The 12,785-nt window shown below is 42.9% G+C and overlaps 1 protein-coding gene across 6 annotated transcripts in view; it reads left to right on the top strand.

The window, feature by feature from the left end:
* The window catches only part of ARG2 (arginase 2), a 42,135-nt gene that overhangs the window by 19,512 nt on the left and 9,838 nt on the right, over positions 1 to 12,785 (top strand). For all 6 annotated transcript variants that reach the window (XM_023755846.1, XM_023755848.1, XM_006091000.3 and 3 more), the window contains one exon: positions 12,261 to 12,438. In XM_023755846.1, the coding sequence (XP_023611614.1) occupies positions 12,261 to 12,438 (178 nt within the window). The remainder of the gene's footprint in view (positions 1 to 12,260; positions 12,439 to 12,785) is intronic.

Below are 12,785 nucleotides of genomic sequence, written 5' to 3' on the forward strand. Positions count from 1 at the left end.
ATCAATCAGCTGCCTCCTGCATGCCCCCCACTGGGGATGTGCCTAAAACCAAGGTACATGCCCTTGACTGGAATCAAACCTGGGACCCTTCAGTCTGCAGGCCAACGCTCTATCCACTGAGCCAAACCGGTTAGGGCTCAAAGTTAATTATTAACATGGACTTATTTTTGTACAACCTGGTTAAAAATATTTAATATCAATAACTCAAAAAATATGTCTGTTCTCCTTAAACCAACATATTTAAACTAACTTTTAAAGGATTAACTTTAGATTACATGAACTTGAAAAGCATTTGAGTTTTTATATTTCTGAGAATTTTAGAATACCTAATCCTTACAACCACTTGCCTTCAAACCAGTTAATTTTAATTTATTAAATTAATTTTAACAATACCACTGAGAGGTAGAAAAATTATCTCACATTTACAACATACATACATAGACATACATAGACATAAACAGAGACCTTAGCCTTAAGGAAAAACACACTAGTTTATAAAAATTTGGATCCAAATTTTGTTTTGGCAGTTGGGATAAGAAGAAACTTACAAAAAACAAAAAGAAAACAACAAAAAAGACACAGTTTGTATCTGTCCTTGACAAGTTAAGCAAGTTTCAAATGTTCTTTCCCTTTTAAAGTAAGAACAGCTATTTTTAATACCTTAAAAGAATTGGTTTGCCACCTAAACAACATCATAGGTTGATCCATTTATTTAAATTCTCTTTTTGAATCTTTGAGAGACCAATTAAATATGCTTTCCATTCATTCTGCCGAATTTTATAGCTGGCTTTTTCTAATTGGGTGCAAAGATTAGTTGAGAAGTATCAAAGGATCCTCATTTCGGCAATCTTCCTGCAGGAGTATTAATGGGAGGCTGACTGGGTTAGGCTTGCCGATTCCCCACATTAATTTTCATTTCCTTTGAGATCTCCAGAGTCTGAACAAACTTTGAGGGAAAACCAGCCTTTACATGCAAGGTCTCTAGATGATATGGTAGATATTTCAATAAGACTATTTCACACTCTAGAGCAGCGGTCGCCAACCGGTGGTCTGCGGACCACTGGTGGTCCGTGAGGTCCGAAAGTTTGGCGACCGCTGCTCTAGAGGACATTTTTCCTCAGGCACCTCACAAAGATCCTTAGTCATCTAAGAATATCCAAGATTGGGTTGGGGAAGCAAGTGTCTTTTCTCCTTCAGAGCTAAAGAGAGTTCAGTCTCTCATTTAACCAGCAAAGATTTCATTCAGACGTTCAGTAAGCAAAGCCCAAATTAAAAGCAGTCACCCACTTTTTTTTTTCCTTTCCCTGGGTTATCTCAACCCATATCCACCTCGAGGATTTTATAAGAACAGCTCAAATAAAGTTAGGACCTGCCACTTAAAGTTAGAATTCCAAGAGAAAACTTACCCACGTTCACCCCATGCAAAGCAGGGGCTGGTGGGGCACAAGGGGGCCATGTGGTACCTAGCACCAGGTTTGGGTCCACAGGGTGATCCTGCGCGGCCTTCTTCAGAATCCTGCTCACTACTCCAAGTAAATTTCAAAGTCAGAGATGTCCAAGCCTGTAGAAATTGTTTGTAAGGGTTTATTTGAGTCAAACTGGTGACATGCTAGAGCTCAGATGCTCTGGAGAATGACAGTTTGGCAATTTCTTTTATACATTGGGGATTAAGGAGGGATGTAAGGAAGATTACATGAAGTGGGAGAAATGGAGGTACACAATAGTTAAGATTATATATGCTCCCTCAAGGGTGGTTACAGAAAAGGTCTGGGAAGACAATTATTGTCATTTCAAAAGTATGTAAACCTAGTTGCACAAGAACAATGGACAAGGCTTGCTTAAGGCAAAGATAAACCTTTCATAGTCCTGTGCCTGACTACCCACCATGACCTGCCCAGTTAGAATTTATGGTCATGTCTATAATGTTACTTTTTAAAATAGATATATTTTTATTGATTTCAGAGAGAAAGGGAGAGGGAGAGATAGAAACATCAATGATGAGAGAGACTCACTGATCACCTGCCTCCTGCATGCTCCACACTGGGAATCTAGCCTTTACCCAGGCATGTGCCCTGACCGGGAATCGAACCCTGACCTCCTGGTTCATAGGTTGATGCTCAACCACTGAGCCCATTGGGCTGTAATGTTACTTTCGGTCAGACTTATTACTAAGCCCCTTTCTCGGCCTTGCCTTTATATTCTTTTAAAGGGAATGTAGAGAGAGCTGGACTCTTTAGGATCCATTTCCATGAGAAATCAGTGGGCCTGTATTTGTTTTCTAATTCTTACCCAAAAGTCTATCTTTAAAAATGACAGTCATATTACAAACATGTTTTGGGAAGTCTTAGGTTACACCATCAGTTTCAAGGGAAAGAAAAAGGGTCGGGTGAGAGTGAAGGGGTTCGGAATAAGCCTCCCCAAAATTGCCTCTTTGGCATGTGGGTTACTTTCAGCTAAAGTCAGTCAAGGCCCAGAAGACTCAGCAAGAGCTTTTCACTTCCCCTTTAACTACCCAAATGAATTTAGATAGAAGGCCTGGTCCAGGAAGAGAGTTATCGCCAGAGGTAACTGCAGAGAGTATGGGCTAGGTGTGGCAAGCTGGAGGGAGGTCCTGTTTGTTCAAAGTCCAAGGTCCTCCATTTCTGCCTAGTATGGCAAACATTTGTTTACCAAAAGTTGGGTCTTCCCATCTCCCTGTGAATTGTCTTCTTTCCCTTTGAAGCCCCAGTCACCTACCCCCTTCTCCAATTGTCTAGGGTCGTGGTCAGCAAACTGAGGCTCGCAAGCCACATGTGGCTCTTTGGCCCCTTGAGTATGGCTCTTCCTAAGCCTTAGGAGTACCCTAATTAAGTTAATAACAATGTACCTACCTATATAGTTTAACTTTAAAAAATTTGGCTCTCAAAAGAAATTTCAATCGTTGTACTGTTAATATTTGGCTCTGTTGACTAAGGAGTTTGCCGACCACTGGTCTAGGGGAGTTGATTTAACCAGACAGAGAACCTAGAAGGGAAGAAAGGAAACGTTTTCTTCCCCTGCAGGAGGAAGACCACAAAGATGCCTCATCCAGTTAAACTGAACGTAATTCTTGGCATGTATGGGCTTTTTCTTATTTAATCCTTGTAACAACTATAACAAGGTTTATTTTTGCCCTAAGCAAGCCTTGTCCTTGAGGTAGGACAAGCTTAGAAACTGTACTTGGTTGGACATCTTGACTCTTCTAAGAGGTTACGGGCCAGGAATTTTTCCTTTGCATCTCGTGTGACATTGGACCCACTGTGGTGAGATGGGCAAGAGGTGATGTTGCAGCACTCTGCTCTCAGCCCAGAGTAGTATGGAATGCGTTCCAATTTGAGGTTCTTGGAGCACACACATCAGGATGCTAGCCCAGGGTCTGAGGCAAAGAGCTCCACATCTGGACTGTTAACTGGTAGAGCCATAGTCACTAGCCTGATGCATCTCCCTTTAAATCCTTTCTGGAACAAGGTGAAGTATCAAGAATTTAAAAAGGATCACATTCTGAAGAGCAGTACTTTATCCCCAGGATTCTCGCTCCCTCTTCCTGTGGTTATTAGATATTGGAATAGCTTGAAGTTTGTCAGCAGATCATTTTGCAGTGACGCTCATCAGTCTTATCCCGAATGAGGGAAATTGGTTTTGTTGTAGTGACTTAGGAAGCCAAAGGAACCCTCCTCTTACCCCCATCCTGCCTGCGCTGGAACCAGGCTGCTAGGGTGCCGTCAGCTGACAGTCTGCAGAAGACTGAGCTGACTCACTATGACCTACAGGTGTTCAGACGGTTGCCATGAGTTTGGTTCATAGCAGCATACGTTATTAAGCCTATCTTCAGACAGTGGTACTCTCTGTTCTCCTCAGGAAAGAAGGACAGATGTAGCTGGAGAAGCAATTATCAGGAAACCTAAATGGTGTTGCAAGTCATCTCAGTTACATGTCTGCAGCCAAGTTTTCAAGTTTATTTTTTTAATCAAGAATCACATTTATGCAAAGGCATTTATTAACACCATGTTTGTATCAGTTGATCTTAACTGTGGTATATGTTAGATGGACATGTCCGAAATCACTGGCCAGGATGCCCAGGGTCACCTTCTTATCAAGGCCAAAGGTGACATCTGGGTCTGAAAGGTCTTAATAATATTCAGTGTATTTTTATTGCCAGCACTAGGAGGGAAGCAATGAGGCTGTCATCTGTACAGAGCTTTGCTTTTTTTGCAAGACAAACATGAGAGCCTTTTCACGTTGGTTCCAAATCTGTTTGTCACTGGAGCTCTCAGTACCACTCTCCCTGCCACGGTGGTCTTCTCTGTGTCTGACAGCACCTAGCTGTTGCAGAGACAACAGGAGAGCAGAGTGGGGAGGAAGGAGATGTTGAGAGTGCTGGTTGGAGTCTTGCCAAGAACGGTGCATGATATGACCTCTTTCCTAAACTTACCAAACATTTTGGAGAGTGGGCCTGAGGAAGCAAAGAGTTGATATTCAACTAATATATATATATATATATATATATATATATATATATATATATATATAAAATATATTTTTTATTGATTTTAGAGAGGAAGAAATATATTTTTTATTGATTTTAGAGAGGAAGAGAGAGAGAGAGAGAGAAAGAGAGAGAGAGAGAAGGAAGAAAAGAAAAAAGGAAAGAAAAGAAAAGAAATATCATTGATGAGAATCACTGACTGGCTGCCTCCTGCACATCCCCCAATGGGAATTGAGCCCGAAACCCAGGCATGTGCCCTGACCGGGGAATTAAACTGTGACCTCCTCATTCATAGGTCAGTGCTCAACCACTGAGCCACACGGGCTGGGCAAAGAACTGATTTTTAGATACCCCAGCACATACTTCATGACTGTACAGCCTTAGGGAGTTAAATGAACCAAATAAAATTTAGACTTTTTCATTTTATTGGTGGAAACCAAATGAGTTTACCTTAAATAACAGTCTCTTCAAAAGTTATTTTACCCAGATCACATTTTAGGGATAAGAGCCATTTTGCTTACTTCAAATGGACTGAAGGACCTGTGGCACTCCCTAGACCGCCTCCAGTAACACGGCAGCTTTGTTTTCAATGAACTGGTTTTCCAGGCACAGCTTTGGGGTTCTAAGAATTAGCAGGAGCAGTCCTTTAAAATGCTAGAATTCCCTTTGCATGGAGCTAGGTCTGCCTTACAGAGTGTTTGAGTCTGTAATTGTAAAAGCCATTAGGATTAGTACTCTCTCAGCACCAAGTGAGATCTCAGCATCTTTGTTTTTCTCCAGGTTTTACTGACTTGTTATTCCTGACAAGTCATAAACACTCTATTCTATTTCAGGCACAGCCTGAAAAAAAACAAAAAACTGCACACTGTTGGGCCCTGAGCTTTCCTCCAAATCCACTATTCTGCCCATGGCGCTCGGTGGATTATCCCGTCAGCCCATCTCTCTCCACTTGCTGGGAGCCTTGGGAGCAGCTGGAGTTCCCCATGAGTGGAAGTCAGCAGGAGGAAAATGAGTTACCTTGATGCTGTTGACAAATGCCTGCTCACTTGTAACATTGTCTTCTATGAGTCTCCATCCAAAGGGTGACTCAGGCTGGCTCTGAACAGTTGGAGCTGTTTAACTGCTGAATTTCTCCCTCTGAAGTATGTGAAACCCATGAGGGTGTGAAGATTAGCAGCTACCTGTAAAGCAGCTAGCAGAGTGTGGAGTGTGGAGGCAGATTCTTATACTCCTTTTTCTCCTTTCCTGTCCCTGGCTTCTCGCAGGGATTCCCTAGTGATCAGGACCCTAAATAGAAGTGCTGTCTGCAGACACTGCTAAGGTCAGGTAGGGCTGTTTTGATTTCTTCCCTAGCAGATGGTTGCATCATTCTGTTGATGCACTTGTGTTCTCGTTTCACTCCAGTGGAGCCTGGAGATGTTTATCAGGGCCAAAGGTGACACCTGGGCTAAAAGATCTTAATAGTATTAGGCGTATGTTTTATAACCGGCACTGGGAGAGGAGCACTGAGGCTGTCAGTCTGTGCAGAGCTTTGCTTGTCACTGCATGTCAAACAGCAGAGCCCGTTCAAGTTGGTTCCAAATCTGTTTGTCATACGAGCTTCCTTGCAGTTTCAGGTTCATTCTGTCCTACAGTGCCTTCTTATAAGAGAGGAAAGAGCAATAATAAAACATTTTGTCTTAAAAAAACAACAACACACATTGTCTTGCCATGGTGGGTTTTGTCCAGTGATTACAGTGTCGGCCCACACATCAAAGGATCATGGGTTCAATCCCCAGCCCTAGTCAAGGCACATTCGGGAGGCACCCAATTGATGTCTCTCTCTCACATCGATGTCTGTCTGTCTGTCTATCCTCTGGTGAGGGTTAACAACAAAACATTATGTCTCATCTGATCTAGATCTGCAGATGAGTTGACCTGAAGCACAAAAATAGTTTAAGAAAGGGACAGCTCCCCCAAGCATGACAGGCAGACATTCCTTCCATATTTATAATATTTGCTCTTTTCACTATTACTCTAAGATTCTTTAAAAATTAATGAGAAGAGCCCTGGCTTCAGTGGATAAGGCGTCAGCCTGCAGACTTAAGGGTCCCCGGTTCAATTCCCATCAAGGGCACACACCTCAGTTGCAGGCTTCCAGCCCTGGTCAGGGGCATGTGAGAGGCAACCAATGTGTCTTTCTCACATCAGTGTTTCTCTCTATCTCTCCCTCTCCCTCCCACTCTCTCTAAAAATCACTGGGAAAAATATCCTTATGTGAGGATTTTAAAAAAAATTAGTGAGACCATTTCTTGTGCCTTTTAAACTAGATTTGCCACAGCACCCTGATAAAGTCATAGCTTCATTATTACTCAGTTCACCGGGCTCTTACAAAAAAATAACTTCCCATCAGCCTCCCCACTTCTCAGAAACTCTGGCCTGTGGGTTGCAAATCATGTTCTCTACAACCTCATATTGCATTGCTCCAATATGTAAACTTCTCATTTCTATTAAATTGCTTAACTGTTTTCCAAACATGGAATGTACAGTTCTTCTTTCAGGCCCTTGTTCATCTTTAGAAACCAATGCTGTGCTCTACTCCACTAGTCCTTTGGGTGCTACAATGCTATGGGAACAGTAGGTGTTAGAGGAGAAAGCTCCTAAGAGGCTATTGCAGGATGGCATAGTATATTCACTGATTCAGCTCTGCAATGATTAGAGTAGTTAGGATTACCATAGTTAGTATCCACAACATAAGCTTTAGTATTTGAGTTCTTAATTATTAAAGACTATGGCCGCTGCTCAGGCAGGTGTGGCTCAGTTGGTTGAGTATCATCCCATGCACTGAAAGGTTGCTGGTTCAATTCCCTGTCAAGGCACATGTCTAGGTTACGGGCTCTATCCCCAGGAGGAGGTGTTGGTAGTGGTGTGCAGGAGGCAGCCGATTGATGTTTCTCTCTCACATCAATGTCTCTCTGTCTCCTCCCTTCCTCTCTCTCTAAAAAAATAAATAAAAATATTTAAAAAACAAAAAGGTATGGCAATAGAATTTAAAAGAACTCATTTTGCTGTCTGCCCAAATCCATTCTCATCATCTTCTGGACATGGCTTAGACCTGTACTTGCTGGCTAATGCCATGTGAGCAGGAGTGATGTGTCACTTCTAGACCAGGGCCTTTAAACGTAAAGGTGTGCCTTCTCAATGTTTTATTCCTCTCCCACTGCCTTGAACCTGGGACCCTAGGCGTGGCAGAGCCATAAGCGAAAGAAGCCTGGTCTCTGAATCACTGCGTGAAGGAAAGCCTCCTGCTGACCTAGAATATCTACCTGGATGTTAAATGAGCAAGAAACCAATTTACTGTGTTTGAGCCATTATTTTGGGGAGGGTTCATTACAGCAGTTTAGCCTACTCTAACAACTTGATTTAAAAGAATAGTACACAAAATAAAATAAAGAATGGTACAGATTATGTTTTGCATAAAGGTCTGCCCGGATAGAGTAGTCAAGCCTAGAGAGTGGGATAGGAGACTGTCACCCATAGGCACTTCCTTAACAATTTACAAAAAATTTCTATTGCCAGTAAGGAAAGAAAACAACGGAAGTTAGCAAAATAGTGCTGGTACTAACTTTACTTGTTGTAGGAGTCATTCCTTGACCACCCCAATTGTCACTGAATTTCCTTTCACTCATCTAGCACTCATTTTCCCTAGTTCTTACCTGGAACTTATTGTGGAAATGAAAGAGCAGAGTTGGGAGTCATATAGGGTAGGCCACTCAGGTAGGGCCTCTCAAGACATTAATCCCTTCGGGGGGTCTGACCATCCATGAACAGAACTCTTGCTATGTGCAGAGCTTAGCAGGCTCTCAGACCCAGAGATTCATGCTAACCATGATGTATAACCTCAAATGCGTATGCGTAATTGTGGTGAGCAACAGCCTTTCAGGATCCACTGTCAGGAAGCCCTCTTGCTTATATGAGGGCAACTGGGGAACTAAGTAAATAACCAGAGGGCTGTTCCCTGAACAAGCAATCAGAGAACATGGAGTGGCATACTCATGAAGAACTGACCATCCAGCCTGTGAGTTAATCCAGGAATCAACTCCACAGAGTTACACACTTAATGGCCAAAATCCTTTTAGGAAATTCAGTCTCTCTTCCTTGGAGTGTTGTTATAAGACCACCAAATTCTCTTTAGGCTCCTTTGTAAGCTTTCCACAGCGTTCTTCTGATAAGTAAATAATAGTCAAGTACTGTTTGCTGTCACACTTCTCTGAGTCTACATCCTAGATTCCATGGTTGGACTTGAATGTTCCCAAGTTCTGTCACTTATCCACCAGGTTGATCACTTTAATGTCCATGTACTACTTCTTGGTCATGTGAGGATTAAATGAGTTAAAAGTAGTTTTCAAAAGTTATTTCATATGAACATTATTAATTAGATTATACACCTCATATACAACACCAGACATGCCCTGGTATCTTAAACCTACTACGAACCTGAATGCTTGATGCGGTTTAAGGAGGTGCTGAGATAAACAAGGATGTGGAAGTAGAAGCATCCAAGTGTAGGTACTGCCATTCAAAATCTGCCCGTCCCACGACTGTGTTGTCAACAATGGCAAGACCTGATATTGATTTGAAAGTTAGTTAAAGCTTCATTTCTCTTAAATCTAAAGTGTCCTGCATATTTTGAGATTTAGTAAAGTGCATAATGACTTTATGCATGGCTTTTTTTCCTTGATTTTAAAGATTTTTATAGATGTTTTATTTGGTCTTTTTTTTTTCTCTAGGTTTCCAATGTCTTTGACCTGTTATCATATTTTTCTTCTCCTACTTCAACACCTTCCCCCTTTCTTCTATTTAGTTGTACAGATCATCTCTAGTTCTAGGCCTTTTAAATAATTATTTTTTTAAATTCAGTGACCAAAGATACACAGAATTCTAGCTGAAGGTGCATCTTACCTTTAATTGAAAATAGGATAAGGTTTTCTGTTTTGCTTCCAGTATCCCTTTTAGTGGTGATCCCTTGGTTGATCTTATATTTCAGATCACTGTTAAGCTGGAGTTACAGGCCACTGCTGCTCAAATTTTTACATTTATCAATAGTTTGGCTTTGGATTCAAGCAATATCCAAAATTGTACAAATTAAAGATGGGTCCATGCTGATCTCAATCCAAATCTTTAACACAAATTTCTGCAAATATTAAGATGTCTGTCCTGCCAAGCCAGTGTGGCTCGTGGTTGAGCATCAACCTATATGAACCAGGAGATCATGGTTCGATTCCCGATCAGGGCACATGCCCTTGTTGTGGGCTTGATCCACAGTAGGGGATGTGCAGGAAGCAGCTGATCAATGATTCTCTCTCATCTGATGTTTCTATCTCTCTCTGCCTCTCCCTTCCTCTCTGAAATCAATAAAAATATATTTAAAAAAAGAAAAAAGATGTCTATCCTGTGACCACTTCCCCTCCTCCCCCAACATATGTGTACTTCAGTTTAAGAAGTAGGACCTTAAGGATACAATCTATGGTAACGTTCTGTTCTCTACTGAGCCAAACCGGTTTCGGCAGAGTTGGATTATTTAGTCCTCATCCTAAACATGGCTAAGACGGAAAGACTAGTATTTACACCAAAGATAAAAATTAATGTGTAGTGACCAGTATCCCAGTTCTTTGAAATATGTGAAACCTTAGTGGGGAAATGTTACAGCTTATTGTCAGAATATATCACTAGTTCTTTTTTTGTTTATTTATTTTTTTAAAGAGAAGTCAGTGCCTTCATTGGCTGAACAAGTTACTTGAGGGGGATGAAGCAGGAGTGGGTGTCTCCAGTGCCAGGCCAGCCTTGCTTCATGGGCTTTGTAGGCAATGCAGAACTCGCCCAGGTAGTGCCAATCATCTTGGGCTGGATTCCCACCTGGGTGAAGGTCTTGCCATTGGAGACACCCACCATGCTGTCCACTGTCTCCTGCAGGATGATCTGTCCTGCAGGTGTCTTCACCTTTGCTTCTCTCTCTTGGTTGGCTTTGTACAGGGGCTTCAAATGCTGCTTCGGCCTCTGCTGCCAGGCGCTGTGCAGCTGTGTCACGGTGACAGCTGCTAGGAGGCCATGACCAGCAGCTGGTCAAGGTGCACACCGTGGAAGGTTTGCTTCTGCTCCAGCTCCATGTCCACTATCTTGTTGGTTCTTCAGAGAGGACTGTCTAGTTCTTAAAGTGGTGCAATCAAGAGGGACTCTTTGGGCCCTAGCTGGTTTGGCTCAGTGGATAGAGCATCGGCCTACCGACCGAAGGGTCCCAGGTTCGATTCCGGTCAAGGACACATGTCCAGGTTGTGGGCTCGATCCCCAGTAGGGGGCATGCAAGAGACAGCCGATCCATGATTCTCATCATTGATGTTTGTCTCTCTCTCCCTCTCCCTTCCTCTCTGAAATCAATATATATACTAGAGCAGTGATTCCCAAAGTGGGCGCTACCGCCCCCCAGTGGGCGCTGCAGTGATCCAGGGGGGCGGAGATGGCCACAGGTGCATTTGGGGGCGATGAGTAACTGCTATTAAAATTTTAAAAAAATTAATTTCCAGGGGCTGAGTAATATTTTTTCTGGAAAGGGGGTGGTAGGCCAAATAAGTTTGGGAACCACTGTACTAGAAGCCCGGTGCATGAAATTCATGCACTGAGGGTGGAGGGGTCCCTCAGCCAGGCCTACCCCCTCTCATAGTCCAGGAGCCCTCGCTCCTTACCACCTGCCTGCTCGCTGCTCCTTACTGCTCAGCTCGCTGCTCCTTAGCACTGCCGCGGAGGCAGAAGAGGCTCCTGCCACTGCCGCTGCGCTCGCCAGCCCTGAGCCCGGCTTCTGGCTGAGCGGTGCTCCCCCTGTGGGAGCACACTGACCACCAGGGGGCAGCTCCTGCATTGAGTGTCTGCCCCCTGGTGGTCAGTGCACATCATAGCAACTGGTCGTTCTGGTCGTTGCGCCGTAAGGGTTGCTTAGGCTTTTATTATATAGATTAAAGGGGGACTCTTTGGGATACAACTGCATACTCAAGAATACAAACTTTGGGAACAGATGGCCTGGATTTGTTCCTGATTCTGGCACTTAGCAGCTGTGTGACCTTGAGACCTAGTTTATTTTTTATTTATTTATATATATTTTTAAAATATATTTTGTTGAATTTTTTTAATTGATTTTTTTTTTTTTTTTTTTACAGAGAGGAAGGGAGAGGGATAGAGAGTTAGAAACATCGATGAGAGAGAAACATCGATCAGCTGCCTCTTGCACACCCCCTACTGGGGATATGCCCGAAACCAAGGTACATGCCCTTGGCCGGAATCGAACCTGGGACCCTTCAGTCCGCAGGCTGACGCTCTATCCACTGAGCCAAACCGGTCAGGGCGAGACCTAGTTTATAATGTGAAAATTTCTGTATGTGCATTCTTGTCCTAAATTCACTTTCTTTAAATCCTGTTGGCATTTTACTTCCATGCTATAACTCTGGAATAGAGGTTTAATTGCTCCAAATTTCGTGATTGTTAATGTCAGTTAACATTTCTGGGTTTCACTTTCCAAAACCTCTTCTTCATCTGCAAAATGGTGTTCCTGATGGAATCTACCCCACAGGATTGCTAGGAGGTCATCCTGACAGTCATGTTACATTTTGAATTTTACTGAGACAAAATGAGGTTGTGTACTTTGTCACAAGTTATTATTTGTGGCCCAGGCCAGGAAGAGTTGGAATACCATTTCCAATTAATCTTATCATCCTCCACTTGTTTCTAGGCTGCCACCTAAAGGACTTTGGAGATTTGAGTTTCACTCCAGTCCCCAAAGATGATCTGTACAACAACCTGATAGCAAATCCTCGCTCGGTGGGCCTCGCCAACCAGGAACTGGCTGAGGTAGTTAGTAGAGCAGTATCAGGTGGCTACAGCTGTGTCACAGTGGGAGGAGACCACAGGTAAGTTGGGAGCCAGTGGTGGTGGTGGGGCTACATTGCATGGTGTTTTGGACTAATCAATTAGCTTGCCTCAGTTTCCTGAGTAAACTACCCTTCAGAATTTTTGGAAAAAAATTAATAAGCAGAAACTCATATGAAATAGGCCAGAAGTAAAAGGTGTCATGCCCTATCAGTTGATCTTGAAGCACAGCAGGAGGAACTCTTTGTAACAGCCCTCCCAACTTCTTTCCCCCTCTATAAAAGAATTCCCTCTCCTTTGTTTTAGTAAACTTGCATGTGGTCAGCCACAGTTACATGTTCGGGGTTACAATTCTGTTGTTCCTAAAGAAACCCGTTTTCCTGGGGGA

The sequence above is a fragment of the Myotis lucifugus genome, unplaced genomic scaffold (genome assembly GCF_000147115.1).
Source record: "Myotis lucifugus unplaced genomic scaffold, Myoluc2.0 scaffold_85, whole genome shotgun sequence".
Taxonomy (NCBI): Eukaryota; Metazoa; Chordata; class Mammalia; order Chiroptera; family Vespertilionidae; genus Myotis; species Myotis lucifugus.